We start from the raw sequence: 19,591 nt of genomic DNA on the forward strand, positions 1-19,591 counted from the left end.
CAATTGAAATTGTACTCCAGCTACAAGAGAACTGCATTTCTGAAGAACAGTATGAGAGTGATTTGGTGGCCAAGTAGGTCTCCTGATCTGACCCCAACTGAAACACTGAAAAGTTGAGCATCACTCTCCATCCAGCATCCAGGCCCTAAAAGAGGTAATTCTAGAAGCATGTCGAAAGATAGATTTTGCAATAGGTCGCCAATTTGTTAATTATATGCCTGGAAGACTTTGTGCTGTCCTTCAAAAACAACTACATCAAGTATTTCGTATGACCTCCATGTTTTTCATGTGAGGTGTATTCATTTTTGCACCAACTAATTTGAGTGAAACTGAAGATTTTGTAATGAAAGTTACCGTATATTAACCTTATTATCTTATACAACATTTTTTTTAACCCATAAAACTCAGCCTAGTCAAAATTTTGGACCCTTTTCTTGAATCCCGTGAGATACTGATCAGAATGAGTACAGGGTGTACTCATTTATGCTGAGCAAAGACTTATTTTCCCACACCCTATTGAGTTTTTAACAATACGTCTCTTCTCTAAGGAGACTTGTCTGTGTTCTGGTATCGAACCAATAAATGTAGCCCACAGGCCTGAAAATCTAGTTTGATTCTCCCTGAAGGAAGAAACCGGATTCTGGAACCTGATGGCCAACCTACAATAAGGGCACAACATCTTGAAAGATCTTTGTGACAAACAAATGTGCAAACAAAGAAATCCTAATTCAACATTGACGAAAAACTACAAAGCTATGCCGCCTAAAGAGAGGCTAGTAGAGTTTCATTCCTTCCTTCTGGGGAGAGATATGTTGGATATTTTCCCAAGGAAACATACCCCCAAAGACTGCCAGCCAGATCTGCAAGAGTACAATAAAAGGATTCGAGAAAGATAAGCAAGAAACAGAAGAAGCAATGGAATGAAACTGAAAGGAAGAAGTTACACATTAGATATTAGAAAAAACTTTTTGACAGTGAAGGTGATCAATGAGTGGAACAGTCTACCACGAGAGGTGGCGAGTTCTCCTTTAGTGGAAGTCTTCAAACAGACACTGGACAGAGATTTGTCTGAGGTTGTTTAGTGAATCCAGCATTGAGCAGGGGGTTGGACACAATGACCCAGGAGGTCCCTTCCAACTCCGGGGTCAAATTTTGTTTGAATGCAGATTGCACATTTTCTGTTAGTACAATAAACCTCATTTCAAGGCAGAAACATTACTGTGTCCAACAGTTATTAGATATATGAAACTGAAATAGCTGTTGCAAAAAAACCCAATTTTTATAAAACATTAAGCTTAAGATTAATAGGGGTGCCCAAACTTTGTCATATAACTAAGTCTCCTTACACTGGCTTTGTAATCTCCACAAGGAGAAACTTTATTTTTTTTAACATCAGATATATAAGTGATATTTCAGACATATGAGGATCTGACAGCTGTTCTCCTCAGCTGTGACTGATGTGGGATGGCACGGGGCGGCACTGGTTGTGATGCTGCATTGTCAGTGCCTGAACCCATTTCTTTCTTTCAGTCACCATTGAACAGCACATTGGGAATATCTTCATGTTCAGCAAGGTGGCCAACACAATTCTGTTCTTCCGCTTGGATATCCGTATGGGCCTATTGTATGTCACCCTGTGCCTAGGTGAGTCCTAAAGACCTATTGTAATGTGTGCAGGCCCTTCTGTAGTCCCCCAAATTAACTCTTAAAAGAACGCTATTACTATTGTTAAATGTGAACTGCTGTCACTGTTTTCCTCCGCAGTCTTCCTGATGACGTGTAAGCCCCCGCTCTATCTGGGCCCTGAGCATATCAAATATTTCAGTGACAAAACAATCGAGGTAAATGCCCCGGGGGCCTTTCATTACCAGGGGTTAGTTGTGGAATGTAAATTGCACAGACTGCTTGACAAAAATCTAGGAAGTCGTGCGTCCCCTCAGCAGTACTGACTCTAACAGCTGTGGGGACTCGAACGTGTCACTGGAGCACCCTAGGAAACTAGTAGCGAGCACTTTACCTCATCACTAGTTCTTGTCACTCCTGTGATGACCGGAGTGCAGCATCAAGTTCATACATCGTCTACCCTTTCTTTGCAGGAGGAGATGCAATCGGATCGACGCGTTTCATGGATTGTGGAATATTTTGCAAACTGGTCATCTGAATGTCAGTCATTTGCCCCCATTTACGCAGAGCTGTCACTAAAGTATGTCCTCTTTCCATTCTGTCGCGCACTCTAACACACACACATGTGCTTTCTCCTGACCCGATGTTTCTCGTTCCTGCCCACAGGTATAACTGTGCCGGTCTGAAGTTTGGTAAAGTGGATATAGGCCGATATCCAGACGTCAGCACTAGGTAAGAATGGTTGCCTCCAGCACTTGTGGCCATTGAGGCTCCCACATCTGGCTGGTGCCTTCACAATCGTTCTGCCCTGCAGTATCTCCTGTTACTCCTGGACTGCTGCGTCCCACCATTCACATGATGTATGTATTACAGGTACAACGTCAGCACCTCTCCGCTGTCCAAGCAACTTCCCACACTGATCTTGTTTCAAGGTGGCAAGGAGATCTTGCGGCGACCACAGGTGGATAAAAAGGGGCGAGCGGTGTCTTGGAGCTTCTCTCAGGTAACTTTCTTTGTAAGCACAAGCGTGAATAGAGCCATGTGTAATCCTGCATATCTTGTCTCAGCAGTACACCCCCCATGGCACACACGGACCATTTATATGTTTGGCTGAACAAGACCAGAGGCAGAGCCAGTAATAGAGAGATTTACATCTCTTCTGTATTTTGGAACCACTCCTATGAATGAGGACTGTGGGTCCGGGCAGGAGGCCCCTGGTCAGGACCAGGAATTATTACCACAGACTGGAAAAATATGACAGCTAAATGGTTGTGTCCTAAATGTCTGTCAATTCTTGAAGCAGCCATATTGGTTTTGCTCAATTTTGGGGAAGACTCGAGTGGAATTCCTATTACTGAGTCCCTGCAAACTGCAGCTCTGGAGGAGTCGTGTTCTAAATGGCTGTCCTCCTACTGCTGGACAGCAGCCGGTCCTCTGGTGAAGATGTCCCATTTGGGTATAGACTGCATCTAAAATTTATTTGTTTTTTATCTCCTTGTATATCAGGAAAATGTTATTAGAGAGTTCAACCTGAACGAGCTGTACCAGCAAGCGAAGAAGACCTATAAGAACCAAGATGAGGCAGAAGCAAAGGAGAATCCCCCAATTGAGAGCAAGAAGGACCAGTAACTTGGGGGCTGCTGCTCATGTTCCTCCATCCTCTTGTAAATAGAATAGAACTACCATTCTATTAATGATTTCAAATTCTTCATTCAACCTCGTCAAGGCAATTTTTTTTAATGAATGTATAGTTAAGAGGCAGCCCAGGGGACTGTGATTTCTCCATTTGTGTCGGTCCTCCCTCCACTGTTGCACTATTTCTGCTCGTTCTTGCCAACATCTTCAAGACGGAACTGCGACTCTGCCGGCCATTATGTGTACGTTGTGACGTCTGCTCACGACTAGAAGAGTCATGTAATCCAAACCATGAACATTGCCGATTTATTCCGTGAGAGGCTATAATAAAGGGTTCCTCTCTAACCATTTCCGAAGTCTCTGTATATTCTCCTGAGCGTCATTAATGGCTTATCTCAGATTAGGAAAAATGGTCTGCGTTCTCCAGAACCTGTAACTGTAGAAAACCAGACCCCTTATGTATGGCCATTTTTCTAGTCTCCCATTTCCCTGCCTGTGACCCTCCTAAAGGGTGGAAATGACGATCTAAGGATGTCAGCAGTGTTTTCTGTGTACAGGATTGTCCTGGAATAATGGCTGTTCTGCAGTATCCGGCAGCGGCCACTACATTAGATGGAGCTATGGAATGCAGCTCTGTTCAATGTGTTCATATCGGATGGTCCTTATAAAAGCTAACGAGTGGATCGCCAGACCCCTATAGATCTTACACTGACAATGTATCCTTAGGATAGGTCATCAATATCTTCTAACCAGCCAACTTTGTTACACTCCCAAGACAGACACATTGAGCCGGTCAGGGTGTGTGAATTAGGTTCCTCGGGGCACACGCTGGTCGGGTTAGTTAGCATATTCCTCTAACAGCAGAAATCTGAGAAAGCGTCATGGAATTTTTACTATATATTGAAATGATGCAATATTGTAGCACATGGAACAAGTGATCAAACAATAGCAGGTTTAAGTCCCCCCTATGGGGAGTAAAGGGAAAAAAAATCACTCCCGTATTCCCAATGAAAAATAGTTAAAAAAAATTTTTTTAGTATCACCACATCTGTAAAAGTCCAACTTACAAAAAATATATTTGAACCCATACAATAAGTCATAAAGGGGGAAAAAATACTGAAAATGTGAATTTTTTTCTTTTTTAGGAAACCCCAAACCTTCCACAAAAAATACATTAAAAAAAGCCAATAAATTGTATGTACCCCAAAATGATATTATTAGAAACTATAGCTTGATGTGACGAAAAAATAAGGTGCAGCTCCCAAAAAATTAAACTTTTTTTTTTTTTTCAAATTTCAGATTTTTTTCATTTTACGTCACTAAAATAGTAAAAAAAAAAAATACAAAATGTTTGGAATCTCTGTAATCAAACTGACATGTAGAATTGTGTTCCTAGGTCATTTGCACCTCAAAATGAACACTTTAAAAAGCTAATTTTATTTTGTTGCCATTTCACTTCAGTTGGAATTTTGTTTATTTTCCAAACATCACAAGGTAAACTATAGTTTGACAAAAAATAAGCCCTCAAATGTCTGTTTATGTAAAAATAAAGTTATGCCTCTTGAAAAAGGGGAGAAAGGAAAAAAAATGATGGCAAACATTAAAATTGTTAAGGAGTTAACGCTTATCACATGAGGGGATGAGGTTTTTATTGCTGGGAACATATTTTAACAGAAATAAAACCTGAATTCTAAACCTAAAGTGTTAAAAACAATACACAAAGTGTCGTCCTTGTGGCTAAAATGTACTCAGGATGGTCCTAGAGGCACATAACTGCTCCAAAAATAAAAGCGGAAGATGTCCAGAGTTCATAGATGTCGTTGAGTTTGTGTCAAGTTGTACGCTCATAGGCATAAGTAGAGAACCAGATGGCGGTAACACCTGAAGTCACACTATGGGGAAGGGGCTTAGAATGTGAAGAAAAGTGATTGTATCACTACACATTCCTGTAAAGGAAGACAATAAAGGAAAGCTGCTAATTGGAGTTTTGTTATGACCCCAATGGCGAGGGTCTCAGAGAAAGAAGTAAGTCTGCGACGTACAAAAATCCAGCTCATAGGGCAGTGGTAACTGGGTTGACCATATATCTACTCCTAACGCCAACACTAGCAGTAGCCGGGGAACATGCCTACGTTGGTCGCTAGATGTCTCGCGCCAGCCGGAGGACTAACTACCCCTAGAAGAGGAAAACAAAGACCTCTCTTGCCTCCAGAGAATAGACCCCAAAAGTAGGATAGTAGCCCCCCACAAATAATAACGGTGAGGTAAGAGGAAATGACAAACACAGAGATGAACTAGATTTTAGCAAAGAGAGGCCCACTCACTAATAGCAGAATGTAGTAAGATAACTTATATGGTCAACAAAAACCCTATCAAAATCCACACTGGAGATTCAAGAACCCCCGAACCGTCTAACGGCCCGGGGGGAGAACACCAGCCACCCTAGAGCTTCCAGCAAGGTCAGGAAACAGATTATATACAAGCTGGACAAAAATGCAAACAAAAACAAATAGCAAAAAGCAAGAAAGCAGACTTAGCTTAATCAAACAGGAACCAGGATCAGTAGACAAGAGCACTACAGATTAGCTCTGATATCAACGTTGCCAGGCATTGAACTGAAGGTCCAGGGAGCTAATATAGCAACACCCCTGACCTAACGACCCAGGTGAGCATACAAGGGATGAATGACATACCCAGAGTCAAATCACTAGTAGCCACTAGAGGGAGCCAAAAGGAAATTCACAACAGTACCCCCCCCTTAGTGAGGGGTCACCGAACCCTCACCAAGACCACCAGGGCGATCAGGATGAGCGGCGTGAAAGGCACGAACTAAATCGGCCGCATGCACATCAGAGGCGACCACCCAGGAATTATCCTCCTGACCATAGCCCTTCCACTTGACCAGGTACTGAAGCCTCCGCCTGGAGAGACGAGAATCTAAGATCTTCTCCACCACGTACTCCAACTCGCCCTCAACCAACACCGGAGCAGGAGGCTCAGCGGAAGGAACCACAGGCACAACGTACCGCCGCAACAAGGACCTATGAAATACGTTGTGGATGGCAAACGATACCGGAAGATCCAGGCGAAAGGATACAGGATTAATGATTTCCAATATCTTGTAAGGACCAATGAAGCGAGGCTTAAATTTGGGAGAGGAGACCTTCACAGGAACAAATCGAGAAGACAGCCATACCAAATCCCCAACGCGAAGTCGGGGACCCACACCGCGGCGGCGGTTGGCAAAACGCTGAGCCTTCTCCTGTGACAACTTCAAGTTGTCCACCACATGCCCCCAGATCCGCTGCAACCTATCCACCACGGAATCCACCCCAGGACAGTCAGAAGGCTCCACATGTCCCGAGGAAAAACGAGGATGGAAACCAGAGTTGCAGAAAAATGGCGAAACCAAGGTGGCGGAACTAGCCCGATTATTAAGGGCAAATTCAGCCAACGGCAAGAAGGTCACCCAATCATCCTGATCAGAAGAGACAAAACACCTCAAATAAGCCTCCAGAGTCTGATTAGTTCGCTCCGTTTGTCCGTTAGTCTGGGGATGGAAAGCGGATGAAAACGACAACTCAATGCCCATCCTACCACAAAAGGATCGCCAGAACCTGGAAACAAACTGGGATCCTCTGTCCGACACAATATTCTCAGGAATGCCATGCAAACGAACCACGTTCTGGAAGAACACAGGAACCAGATCAGAAGAAGAGGGCAGCTTAGGCAAAGGAACCAAATGGACCATCTTGGAGAAACGATCACATATCACCCAGATGACAGACATGCCCTGAGACACCGGAAGATCAGAAATGAAATCCATAGAGATGTGTGTCCAAGGTCTCTTCGGGACAGGCAAGGGCAAGAGCAACCCGCTGGCACGAGAGCAGCAAGGCTTAGCTCGAGCACAAGTACCACAGGACTGTACAAATGACCGCACATCCCTTGACAAGGAAGGCCACCAAAAGGACCTGGCCACCAGATCTCTGGTGCCAAAAATTCCCGGGTGCCCTGCCAACACCGAGGAATGAACCTCGGAAATGACTCTGCTGGTCCATCTAGCAGGCACAAACAATCTGTCAGGTGGACAAGAGTCAGGCCTACCAGCCTGAAATCTCTGCAACACACGTCGCAGATCTGGAGAAATAGCAGACACGATAACTCCTTCCTTAAGAATACCCACAGGTTCAGCGACTCCAGGAGCATCAGGCACAAAGCTCCTAGACAGAGCGTCGGCCTTCACATTCTTAGACCCTGGTAAATACGAGACCACAAAGTCAAAACGGGAGAAAAACAATGACCAGCGGGCCTGTCTAGGATTCAGGCGTTTAGCAGACTCGAGATACATCAGATTTTTGTGATCAGTCAAGACCACCACACGATGCTTAGCATCCTCGAGCCAATGACGCCACTCCTCAAATGCCCACTTCATGGCCAACAACTCCCGATTGCCCACATCATAATTTCGCTCTGCCGGCGAAAACTTCCTAGAGAAAAAGGCACAAGGTCTCATAGTAGAGCAACCAGGGCCTCTCTGTGACAAAACGGCCCCTGCCCCAATCTCCGAAGCATCCACCTCAACCTGAAAAGGAAGTGAGACGTCAGGCTGGCACAAAACAGGCGCCGAAGTAAACCGGCGTTTTAACTCCTGGAAAGCCTCCACGGCAGCAGGAGCCCAGTTAGCTACATCAGAGCCTTTCTTGGTCATATCCGTCAGCGGTTTAACAACGCTAGAGAAATTTGCGATAAAACGACGGTAAAAGTTAGCAAAACCCAAGAACTTCTGAAGACTCTTAACTGACGAGGGTTGAGTCCAATCATGAATAGCTCGGACCTTGACTGGATCCATCTCCACAGCAGAAGGGGAAAAAATGAACCCCAAAAAGGGAACCTTCTGTACACCAAAGATACACTTTGAGCCTTTTACAAACAAAGAATTTTCACGCAGAATCTCAAAAACCATCCTGACCTGCTCCACATGCGAGTCCCAATCATCAGAAAAAACCAGAATATCATCCAGATAAACAATCAAAAATTTATCCAGATACTTCCGGAAAATGTCATGCATGAAGGACTGAAAAACTGAAGGTGCATTAGAGAGACCGAATGGCATCACCAAGTACTCAAAATGACCTTCGGGCGTATTGAATGCGGTTTTCCATTCATCGCCCTGCCTAATGCGCACAAGGTTGTACGCACCACGAAGGTCTATCTTGGTGAACCACTTGGCACCTTTAATCCGGGCAAACAAATCTGACAACAGCGGCAAAGGATACTGAAATTTGACAGTGATCTTATTTAAAAGCCGATAGTCAATACAAGGCCTCAAAGATCCGTCCTTTTTGGCCACAAAAAAGAATCCCGCACCAAGAGGGGAAGAAGAAGGACGGATATGCCCCTTCTCAAGAGACTCCTTGATATATGAACGCATCGCGGTATGTTCAGGTACCGACAGATTAAACAGTCTCCCCTTAGGAAACTTACTGCCAGGAATCAAATCTATTGCACAGTCACATTCCCTATGAGGAGGCAGTGCACTGGACTTAGACTCGCTGAAGACATCCTGATAATCAGACAAATACGCCGGAACTTCCGAAGGCGTAGAAGAAGCAATAGACAAGGGCAGGGAATCTCCATGAATTCCATGGCAGCCCCAACTTGACACTGACATAGCCTTCCAGTCCAAGACTGGATTATGGGTCTGTAACCATGGCAAACCCAAAACAACCAAATCATGCATTTTATGCAGAACAAGAAAACGTATTACCTCCCGATGTTCGGGAGTCATGCACATGGTAACCTGTGTCCAAAACTGCGGTTTATTTTTTGCCAATGGCGTAGAATCAATACCCCTAAGAGAGATAGGATTTTCCAATGGCTCAAGAACAAATCCGCAGCGCTTGGCAAATGACAGATCCATAAGGCTCAGAGCAGCACCTGAGTCCACAAACGCCATGACAGGATATGATGACAGTGAGCAAATCAAAGTTACAGATAGAATAAATTTAGGTTGCAAATTACCAATGGCGACCGGACTAACAACCTTAGTAAGACGTTTAGAGCATGCTGAGATAACATGTGTAGAATCACCACAGTAGTAACACAAGCCATTCTGGCGTCTATGAATTTTCCGCTCATTTCTAGTCAGGATTCTATCACATTGCATTAAATCAGGTGTCTGTTCAGACAACACCATGAGGGAATTAGCGGTTTTGCGCTCCCGCAACCGCCGGTCGATTTGAATAGCCAGGGCCATAGAATCATTCAGACCTGTGGGAATGGGAAAACCCACCATCACATTCTTAATGGCTTCAGAAAGGCCATTTCTAAAATTAGCAGCCAATGCACACTCGTTCCAATGGGTCAGCACGGACCATTTCCGAAATTTTTGGCAATACACTTCAGCCTCGTCCTGGCCCTGAGACATAGCCAGCAAGGCCTTTTCTGCCTGAATCTCAAGATTGGGTTCCTCATAAAGCAAACCGAGCGCCAGAAAAAACGCATCAATATCAGCCAATGCCGGATCTCCTGGCGCCAGCGAGAAGGCCCAATCCTGAGGGTCGCCCCGTAAAAAAGAAATAACAATTTTTACTTGCTGAGCGGAGTCTCCAGATGAACAGGGTTTCAGGGACAAAAACAATTTACAATTATTCCTGAAATTTCTAAATTTAAATCGGTCTCCGGAAAACGGTTCAGGAATCGGTATCTTAGGTTCTGACATAGGACTTCTGAAAACATAATCTTGTATGCCCTGCACACGAGCAGCAAGCTGGTCCACACTTGTAATCAAGGTCTGGACATTCATGTCTGCAGCAAACACAAGCCACTCAGAGGTAAAGGGGAAAAGAAAAAAAAATGAGAGAGAGAAAAAAAAACTCAGAACTTTCTTTCTTATAATCCCGCTTCTGCAATGCATTTAACATTTAATACTGGCCTGGCAAACTGTTATGACCCCAATGGCGAGGGCCTCAGAGAAACAAGTAAGTCTGCGACGTACAAAAATCCAGCTCATAGGGCAGTGGTAACTGGGTTGACCATATATCTACTCCTAACGCCAACACTAGCAGTAGCCGGGGAACATGCCTACGTTGGTCGCTAGATGTCTCGCGCCAGCCGGAGGACTAACTACCCCTAGAAGAGGAAAACAAAGACCTCTCTTGCCTCCAGAGAATAGACCCCAAAAGTAGGATAGTAGCCCCCCACAAATAATAACGGTGAGGTAAGAGGAAATGACAAACACAGAGATGAACTAGATTTTAGCAAAGAGAGGCCCACTCACTAATAGCAGAATGTAGTAAGATAACTTATATGGTCAACAAAAACCCTATCAAAATCCACACTGGAGATTCAAGAACCCCCGAACCGTCTAACGGCCCGGGGGGAGAACACCAGCCACCCTAGAGCTTCCAGCAAGGTCAGGAAACAGATTATATACAAGCTGGACAAAAATGCAAACAAAAACAAATAGCAAAAAGCAAGAAAGAAGACTTAGCTTAATCAAACAGGAACCAGGATCAGTAGACAAGAGCACTACAGATTAGCTCTGATATCAACGTTGCCAGGCATTGAACTGAAGGTCCAGGGAGCTAATATAGCAACACCCCTGACCTAACGACCCAGGTGAGCATACAAGGGATGAATGACATACCCAGAGTCAAATCACTAGTAGCCACTAGAGGGAGCCAAAAGGAAATTCACAACAGAGTTTGCTACAAGCCTCCTATTATAACTGAACAGGTCGAGGATGAAATGCTACAACAAATTAACAAGGCAGCAGATAATAATTGGGTCCTTACTATTGGGGATTTCAACTATCCAGACATTCAATGGGACATGGATGCAGTGACCATAATATGGTAAGTTTAAGTCAAACATTCAAAAGGGAAATGTCAAAATCTGGAACTTTAAGAAAGCTGATTTTCGACAAATTAAGGGAAGAACTTAATCAAATAGTCTGGGACAATGTCATGGTAATTGAGGATACCGAACATAAATGGGGCATTTTTGAGGAAATACTTTGCAAAGGCATTTGATACTGTACCACATAACAACCTTATACTAAAGTTACAGAAGCGGAAACTATATGCAGATGGGTATATGAATTGGCTGATTGACCGGAAACTAAGAGTTGTCATAAATGGTGCGTTCTCTAAATGAGATCTAGTCAACAGTGAGGTACCGCATAGATCTGTGCTAGGACCGATTCTTTGTAACCGCTTCATTAATGACATTGTGGATGAGATTGAAAGTAAAGAGTCAGTCTTTGCTGACGACTAGGGTTGAGCGACTTATTTTTATAGGATCGGGTCGGGTTTCACGAAACCCGACTTTCTCAAAAGTCGGGTCGAGCGAAATCGGCCGATCCTATAAAAAAGTCGGGGTCGGCTGAAACACGAAACCCAATGCAGTGCAATGGGATACTATGGTTCCCAGGGTCTGAAGGAGAGGAAACTCTCCTTCAGGCCCTGGGATCCATATTAATGTGTAAAATAAAGAATTAAAATAAAAAATATTGATATACTCACCCGTCCGGAGGCCCCTGGACATCACCGCTGGTAACCGGCAGCCTTCTTTGCTTAAAATGAGCGCGTTCAGGGCCTTCCATGACGTCACGGCTTGTGATTGGTCGCGTGGCGGTCACATGGGCGGCCGCGACCAATCACAAGCCGTGACGTCATCTAAGGCCCTGAACGCGCTCATTCTTAGGAAGGAAGGCTGCCGGAAAGAAGCCGAGGGTGAGTATATTCATATTAGGTATATACTCACCCTCGGACGCGCCCTGCTTCTTTCCGGTATCCTTCCTTCTTAAGAATGAGCGCGTGAAGGGCCTTAGATGACGTCACGGCTTGCGATTGGCCGTGGCCGCCCATGTGACCGCTCACGCGACCAATCACAAGCCGTGACGTAATTCTCAGGTCCTAAATTCCTAGAATGAGGAATTTAGGACCTGAGAATTACGTCACGGCTTGTGATTGGTCGCGTGGCGGTCACATGAGCGGCACGCGACCAATCAGAAGCCGTGACGTCATGGAAGGCTGTAAACGCGCTCATTTTAAGCAAAGAAGGCTGCCGGTTACCAGCGGCGATGTCCAGGGGCCTCTGGAGAGGTGAGTATATCAATATTTTTTATTTTCATTCTTTATTTTACACTTAAATGTGGATTCCGATACCGATTTCCGATATCGCAAACATATCGGAACTCGGTATCGGAATTCCGATACCAGATTCAGAAGATCGCCGACCTCATGGCCGACCCCACACAGGGGTCGGGTCGGGTTTCATGAAACCCGACTTTGCCAAAAGTCAGCGACTTCTGAAAATGGCCGACCCGTTTCGCTCAACCTTACTGACGACACCAAACTATGTAGGATATTAAAATCTGACTTGGACTTTACAATTTTGCAAAACGATCTGGATAAGATGTCAGAATGGCAAATGAGGTTTAATGTAGATAAATTGAGAGTAACGGACCTACAGCGCGGTAAATAAGTATTTGATCCCTTGCTGAGTTTGTAAGTTTGTCCCCTGACAAAGACATGAGCACTCTATAATGTTAAGTGCAGGTTAATTTTAACATAGAGAATCAGAATATCAAAAATAAAATCCAGAAAATCACATTGTATCAATTATATACAGTACATTTATTTTCATTTTGCAGTGAGAAATAAGTATTTGATCCCTCTGACAAACAAGACGTAATACTTGGCAGCAAAACCCTTGTTGGCAAGCACAGCAGTCAGACGTTGTTTGTAGTTGATGATGAGGTTTGCGCACATGTCAGGTTGGAATTTTAGTTCACTCCTCTTTGCAGATCATCTCTAAATCATTAAGATTTTGAGGCTGTCGCCTGGCAACTCGGAGCTTCCAACTCACTCCATACGTTTTCTATGGTATTAAGGTCTGGAGACTGGCTAGGCCACACCATGACCTTAATGTGCTTCTTTTTGAACCACTCCTTTGTTTCCTTGGCTGTATGTTTTGGGTCATTGTGTTGCTAGAAGACCCAGCCTCGGCCCATTTTTAATGTCCTAGCGGAGGGAAGGAGGTTGTCACTCAGGATTTTACGGTACATGGCTCCACCATTCTCCCATTGATGTGGTGAAGTAGTCCCATGCCCTTAGCAGAGAAACACTCCCAAAGCATGTTTCCACCTCCATGCTTGACAGTGGGGACGGTGTTCTTTGGGTCATAGGTAGCATTTCTCTTCCTCCAAACACTGCGAGTTGAGTTAATGTCAAAGACTTCAATTTTTGTCTCACCTGACCACATCACCTTCTACCAATCACACAGAATCATCCAGGTGTTCATTGGCAAACTTCAGGAGGGCCTGCACATGTGCCTTCTTGAGCAGGGGGACCTTGCGGGCACTGCAGGATTTTAAATGTTTATGGTGTAATGTGTTACCAATGGTTTTCTTGGTGACCGTGGTCCCAGCTGCCTTGAGATCATTAACAAGTTCCCCCCGTGTAGTTTTAGGCTGATTTCTCACCTTCCTCATGATCAAGGATACCCCACAAGGTGAGATTTTGCATGACGTCTCAGATAGATGTCTATTGAGTCATTTTTTTTATTTCTTCCATTTTCTTACTATTGCACCAACAGTTGTCTCCTTCTCACCCAGCGTCTTACTAATGGTTTTGTAGCCCATTCCAGCTTTGTGCAGGTCTATGATCTTCTCTCTGAAATCCTTATAAAGCTCTTTGGTCTTGCCCATGTTGTTGAGGTTAGAGTCTGACTGATTAATTGAGTCTGTGCACAGGAGTCTATTATAAAGGTGACTATGTAAGATAGCTGTCTTTAACTCCTTTGAGTTGAAGCCCTTTTCCGTTTTTGCGTTTGTTTTTTGCTCCCCTTCTTCCCAGAGCCATATTGTTTTTATTTTTCCGTCAATATGGCCATGTGAGGGCTTGTTTTTTGAGGGACAAGTTGTCATTTTGAACGGCACTATTGTTTTTACCATATTGTGTACTAAAAAACTTCCAAAGTCCGGGGAAAATTGCAAACCAAAAAGTGCAATTCCACAACAGTTGTTTGGATTTTACCATGTTCACCAAAAGTTAAAACTGACCTGCCATTATGATTCTCCAGGTCATTACGAGTTCATAGACACCAAACATGTCTAGGTTCTTTTTTTATTTAAGTGTTGAAAAAAATCCAAATTTTGTTTAAAAAAAAAAAAAATTACTCCATTTTCTGATACCCGTAGCGTCTCCATTTTTCATGAACTCAGGTTGGGTGAGGGCTTAATTTTTGCGCACCGAGATGACGATTTTAATACCATTTTAGTATAGATACAATATTTTTATTTCCCTTTTATAGCATTTTAATGCAATGTTTTGGCGACCAAAAAAACGTAATTCTGACGTTTTGATTTTTTTTCTCATTACGCCGTTTAGCGATCAGGTTAATTTTTTCTTATATTGATAGATCGGGCGATTCTGAACACGGTGATACCAAATATGTGTGTGTTTTTGGCATGCTTCAACAGTCTCCATGGGAGACTAGCTGCTGCTATAACCCAATCAGCTCTACTACATACAGGTGATGATCAGATCGCCTGTATGTTGCATAATACCTCAGTTGCTATGACCGCCGACCACTGTGTGGCACTCATGGCAATCCGGCAGTGACAACCATAGAGGTCTCCAGAAGACTTCTAGTTGTCATGTCAACCCATCAGTAACCCACGATCACGTGATGGGGGTCACCGATGGGCGGATTTGCGGCTCAATTGCGGGAACCGCATGGTAAATTCCGCTGTCAGCGTTTGACAGTGACATTTAACAGGTGTGAAAAACTTGTTGCATCATTCCCAAGAAGACTCGTGGCTGTACTAGCTCAAAAGGGTGCTTCTACTCAATACTGAGCAAAGGGTCTGAACACTTATGACCATGTGATATTTCAGTTTTTCTTTTTTAATTAATTTGCAAAAATTTCTACATTTGTTTTTTTTTCAGTCAAGATGGGGTGCAGAGTGTACATTAATGAGAAAAAATTAACTTTTTTGAATTTACCAAATGGCTGCAATGAAACAGAGTGAAAATTTAAAGGGGTCTGAATACTTTCTGTACCCACTGTATGTAATTTATACAATGTGATTTTCAGGATTTTATTTTTGATATTCTATCTCTCAATGTTAAAATTAACCTACCCTTCAAATTATAGACTGTTCATGTATTTGTCAGTGGGCAAACTTACAAAATCAGCAAGGGATCAAATAATTATTTCCCCTTCCCCTTGGGGCCACTATAGGACACTCACTGACAGATATTTATATGGGTGAGTCTAGCAAACCTTAAAGGGATAGTTCCTTACACTTTGTAGGGAGTTTGCAGGTAAGGGCAGAGACACACTGCCGGATTTCTCGTGTGAGGAAAAAAAAAAAATTACGTGGTAACCCATATAATCAATAACCAGCCAACATTAAACAGCTGTGGGCTGATATCGATAGCCTGGAAAGGGCCAGGAATAGAATATTGGCCCCCTCCCAGACTAAAAACCATCAGCTCTCAGCCACCCCAGAAATGGTGCAAGTATTATGTGCGCGAATCCTAGCGCTTAGTCTCGCTCTTTCCACTTGCCCTGGTGTGGTGGCAAGTGGGGTAATAGTTGTGAAGTTGATGTCAGCTGATATCAAGCCCACAGGTCAGTAATGGAGAGGTATCTATAAGACTTCCCCCATTAATAACCCCATAGTCCTATTGTAATAAAACACATCCAAAATAAAGTCCTTTATTTGAAAAAAAAAAAAAACCTCCCCACCCTTTTACCTATTTTAAAAAATTAAAAATAATAAACCACCATATTCCTTACCTGTCTGACCAGAAAATAATCCATACCTGTCCCCCAAAACTCCAGCTCTGCTACATCTGGGTGGTTTGTTGAACAGTGGCATGATGCGACCACTCAGCAAGCCAGCCAGAACACACGGACAGGAGCGTAATTAGTGATGAATAGTGAGTGATGAGCGAGTGTACTCGTTGCTCGGGGGACCTCCGAGTATTTGTTAGTGTTCGGAGATTTCGTTTTCATCGCCTCAGCTGAATGATTTACAGCTACTAAACATCTTGATTACATGTGGGGGTTCCCTAGTAACCAGGCAACCCCCACATGTACTCAGCCTGGCTTGTAGCTGTAAATCATTCATCTGCCGTGATAAAAACGAAATCTCCGAACACTTCCAAATACTCGGAGGTCACCGAGCGTGCTCTGGGAAAACCTGAGCAACGAGTACACTCGCTCATCACTAGTGACGAACCCCGGTCACTTCACTGATGTCACCGCTCGCTGCGTGAGAAAGAGGGCAGATGCAAGATGATGACCGTGACCTAACCGTCCGTAACCTTTTTACCGCCGGTCACAGCTGCTGGCACACATGGCTCCGTGCATAGACAGTAGGTGTTCGGTACAGACGGCAAACTTTACTGTTCGGGTTCACCCATCACTAGTCACAAGTCTTAACCCCTTTCTGACATTGGGACAATAGTATGCCAATGTCCGACACCCTCCCTTTGAGGTGGGCTCCGGCGGTGAGCCCACATCTTACCCGGCACATGTCAGCTGTTTTGAACAGTTGACATGTGCCTGGAACAGCTGCGGGTGGAAGCCACCCGCGGCTGTTAACCCGTTAAATGCTGCTGTAAAACACTGACAGCGGTATTTAACATGCAATTCCGGCAATCGCGCCAGAAATCCGCCCATTAGTGACCCCCGTCACGAGATCGCGGGTCACCGATGGGTTGGCATGACAACCAGAAGTCTTCTGGAGACCTCTATGGTTGTCACTGCCGGATTGCTATGAACTCCGCCCGGTGGTGATCATTGCCTGTATGTAGCAGAACCGATCGGGTTATGGCAGCTTCTATTCTCCCATGGAGACTATTGAAGCATGCCAAAAGTGAAAAAAAAAAAAAAAGTAAAAAAAAAAAATTATAAAAAAGTCCAAATCACCACCCTTCGCCCCATTCAAAATAAAACAATAAAAAAATCAAACCTACACATATTTGGTATCGCTGCTTTCAGAATAGCCCGATCTATCAATGAAAGAAAAAAAGATTAGCCTGATCGCTAAACGGCGTAGCGAGAAAAACTAAAAATGCTAGAATTACATTTTTTTGGTCGCTGCGACATTGCATTAAAATGCAATAATGGGCGATTAAAAGAATGTATCTGCACCAAAATGGCATCATTAAAAACTTCAGCTCAGCACGCAAAAAATAAGCCCTCACCAGACCAGAGATCACGAAAATGGAGCTACTACGAGTATCGGAAAATTATGGAATTTTTTTAAAAAGTTTGGAATTTTTTTTCACCACTTAGATAAAAAAAGAACCTAGACATGTTTGGTGTCTATGAACTCGTAATGACATGGAGAATCATAATCGCAGGTCAATGTTAGCATTTAGTGAACCTAGCAAAAAAGCCAAACAAAAAAACCAACAACTGTGGGATTGCACTTTTTTTGCAATTTCATCGCGTTTGGAATTTTTTTTTCCCGTTTTCCAGTACACAAAATGTTGAAACCAATGATGCCGTTCAAAAGTACAACTTGTCCCGCAAAAAAAACAAGCCCTCACATGGCCATATTGACAGGAAATAAAAAAAAGTTATGGCTCTGGGAAGAAGGGGAGCAAAAAACGAAGATGCAAAACCTAAAATACCTCCAGACATGAAGGGGTTAAAGTGGAATTGCTAAGGAAAAAAAATAATCTCTGGAGTGATGCAAAGCATTCTTTTTACCATATCAATGCAAAAAAAACCAACCTGTCACTAATATAATTATCAACACTCTTGGCCTCTTTATACATTCTTCTGGAGTTTCAGTCTCTTGACTTCTGGTAGGCGACCTTTATCTCACATCCATCATTACCCCATAACCATCCACCCATCTCTACCCCACAGCTACTGGATATAATGTACCGTAGTTTTTATCTCATTCTCACATGGTTTCGGAATCTCCCTGTCAAACATCATCCACAATTGAAATTGCACTCCAGCTACAAGAGAACTGCATTTCTGAAGAACAGTATGAGAGTGATTTGGTGGCCAAGTAGGTCTCCTGATCTGACCCCAACTGAAACACTGAAAAGTTGAGCATCACTCTCCATCCAGCATCCAGGCCCTAAAAGAGGTAATTCTAGAAGCATGTCGAAAGATAGATTTTGCAATAGGTCGCCAATTTGTTAATTATATGCCTGGAAGACTTTGTGCTGTCCTTCAAAAACAACTACATCAAGTATTTCGTATGACCTCCATGTTTTTCATGTGAGGTTTATTCATTTTTGCACCAACTAATTTGAGTGTAACTGAAGATTTTGTAATGAAAGTTACCGTATATTAACCTTATTATCTTATACAACATTTTTTTTAACCCATAAAACTCAGCCTAGTCAAAATTTTGGACCCTTTTCTTGAATCCCGTGAGATACTGATCAGAATGAGTACAGGGTGTACTCATTTATGCTGAGCAAAGACTTATTTTCCCACACCCTATTGAGTTTTTAACAATACGTCTCTTCTCTAAGGAGACTTGTCTGTGTTCTGGTATCGAACCAATAAATGTAGCCCACAGGCCTGAAAATCTAGTTTGATTCTCCCTGAAGGAAGAAACCGGCTTCTGGAACCTGATGGCCAACCTACAATAAGGGCACAACATCTTGAAAGATCTTTGTGACAAACAAATGTGCAAACAAAGAAATCCTAATTCAACATTGACGACAAACTACAAAGCTATGCCGCCTAAAGAGAGGCTAGTAGAGTTTCATTCCTTCCTTCTGGGGAGAGATATGTTGGATATTTTCCCAAGGAAACATACCCCCAAAGACTGCCAGCCAGATCTGCAAGAGTACAATAAAAGGATTCGAGAAAGATAAGCAAGAAACAGAAGAAGCAATGGAATGAAACTGAAAGGAAGAAGTTACACATTAGATATTAGAAAAAACTTTTTGACAGTGAAGGTGATCAATGAGTGGAACAGTCTACCACGAGAGGTGGAGAGTTCTCCTTTAGTGGAAGTCTTCAAACAGACACTGGACAGAGATTTGTCTGAGGTTGTTTAGTGAATCCAGCATTGAGCAGGGGGTTGGACACAATGACCCAGGAGGTCCCTTCCAACTCCGGGGTCAAATTTTGTTTGAATGCAGATTGCACATTTTCTGTTAGTACAATAAACCTCATTTCAAGGCAGAAACATTACTGTGTCCAACAGTTATTAGATATATGAAACTGAAATAGCTGTTGCAAAAAAAAAAAATTTTATAAAACATTAAGCTTAAGATTAATAGGGGTGCCCAAACTGTCATATAACTGTAAGTCTCCTTACACTGGCTTT

At 43.3% G+C, this 19,591-nt stretch overlaps 2 protein-coding genes across 2 annotated transcripts in view; both read left to right on the forward strand.

The window, feature by feature from the left end:
* TMX2 (thioredoxin related transmembrane protein 2) overlaps positions 1-19,591 on the forward strand; it is a 37,244-nt gene that overhangs the window by 15,392 nt on the left and 2,261 nt on the right. The gene's annotated exons all lie outside the window — the stretch shown is intronic.
* On the forward strand, positions 1,502-3,608 carry LOC143764964 (thioredoxin-related transmembrane protein 2-like). Its single transcript, XM_077251119.1, has 6 exons — positions 1,502-1,644; positions 1,765-1,841; positions 2,097-2,203; positions 2,290-2,355; positions 2,497-2,626; positions 3,130-3,608. Exons 1-6 carry the CDS (start codon positions 1,563-1,565, stop codon positions 3,250-3,252), a joined length of 585 nt encoding a protein of 194 aa, XP_077107234.1. The 5' UTR covers positions 1,502-1,562; the 3' UTR covers positions 3,253-3,608.

The sequence above is a fragment of the Ranitomeya variabilis genome, chromosome 4 (genome assembly GCF_051348905.1).
Source record: "Ranitomeya variabilis isolate aRanVar5 chromosome 4, aRanVar5.hap1, whole genome shotgun sequence".
NCBI classification, from domain to species: domain Eukaryota; kingdom Metazoa; phylum Chordata; class Amphibia; order Anura; family Dendrobatidae; genus Ranitomeya; species Ranitomeya variabilis.

Bases quoted from the DNA above. Each gene is read 5' to 3' on its own strand.
- LOC143764964 (XM_077251119.1), top strand. From the start codon at position 1,563: ATGTTCAGCAAGGTGGCCAACACAATTCTGTTCTTCCGCTTGGATATC. The intron at 1,645-1,764 runs GTGAGTCCTAAA...TTTCCTCCGCAG, and splicing joins GTATGTCACCCTGTGCCTAG to TCTTCCTGATGACGTGTAAG. The intron at 2,204-2,289 runs GTATGTCCTCTT...TCCTGCCCACAG, and splicing joins TACGCAGAGCTGTCACTAAA to GTATAACTGTGCCGGTCTGA.